We start from the raw sequence: 884 nt of genomic DNA, 5'->3' as shown, positions 1-884 counted from the left end.
GGGGGGGGGGATGGCAGCCCCGGTGGGGCTTCCCATTGCCACGGGGAAACTGAGACCGTGGGAAGGGTCCCACCCGTGGTGGTGGGGGGGTGCCGGAGACAGGGCAGGATGGACGCTCCTGCCCCAGCACCGGGAAAAGCCGTGGGCATCCTGGCTCCCGTGGGAGTGGGGCTGCTGGTGACCCCCCCCAACCCGGGATAGCATGTGCCTGGCATGCCCCCCTGCCCCGGCACCCCTCGATCTGCCTGCGGCCCCCCTGGCTGGGGGGCTGGTGCTCGGTGTCTTCCCCCCCCTCCGAGGCCTCTCGCCGTGGCCGGAAGGCCGGACTTCCCGGCGTTCCTGCGGCCGCCAGCCCGGCCCCCCCCTCGCCGCAGCGGGGCTGGGGAGCGTCCCGCCGTGGGGCAGAACCGGGGGCCCCCTCCCACCACTGTGCCCCCATGGGGACATTGCTGGTGGGGCTCGGCTGGGCTGGAAGGGGGGGGGGGGGGGGGAAAACCACCTCCCCCCCCCATCACCCCCAGGAAGGGGGGGTCCCCCCCAATTCGCAGCCAAACCCCAGAGCTGCTCAACTACCCGGAAAAGGAGGATGCTCAGCTGTGGGTGACACCCACACCCTGTTGGTTCTGGGGGGCTGGTGGCTTCACCCCAATTCCCTCTGCCCCCCCCCCCCCCCCCCCCAGGTATGCGGCGTGGCCCTCATCGCCATCGGCATCTACGCCCAGACGGCCCTCAATAAGGCGCTGACGGTCAGCAGCTCCTCCGCCTCCAGCACCCCCGTTGCCATCCTGGTGCTGGGCATCATCATCTTCTTCATCTCCTTCTTCGGCTGCTGCGGCGCCTGGAAGGAGAGTTACTGCATGGTCACCACGGTGAGTACCCTGACC

The 884-nt window shown here is 70.6% G+C and overlaps 1 protein-coding gene across 1 annotated transcript in view; it reads left to right on the top strand.

Moving 5' to 3' along the window:
* Positions 1-884, top strand: part of CD63 (CD63 molecule) — a 3159-nt gene that overhangs the window by 1147 nt on the left and 1128 nt on the right. Inside the window, exon 2 of the mRNA XM_010565103.1 lies at positions 681-869. Within this exon, the coding sequence (XP_010563405.1) occupies positions 681-869 (189 nt within the window). The remainder of the gene's footprint in view (positions 1-680; positions 870-884) is intronic.

Source organism: Haliaeetus leucocephalus, unplaced genomic scaffold (assembly GCF_000737465.1).
Source record: "Haliaeetus leucocephalus isolate CR32 unplaced genomic scaffold, Haliaeetus_leucocephalus-4.0 Scaffold186, whole genome shotgun sequence".
In the NCBI taxonomy this organism is placed as follows: Eukaryota; Metazoa; Chordata; class Aves; order Accipitriformes; family Accipitridae; genus Haliaeetus; species Haliaeetus leucocephalus.
The sequence above is the reverse complement of the archived record's forward strand: the minus strand, read 5'-3'. Positions and strand labels throughout refer to the sequence as shown.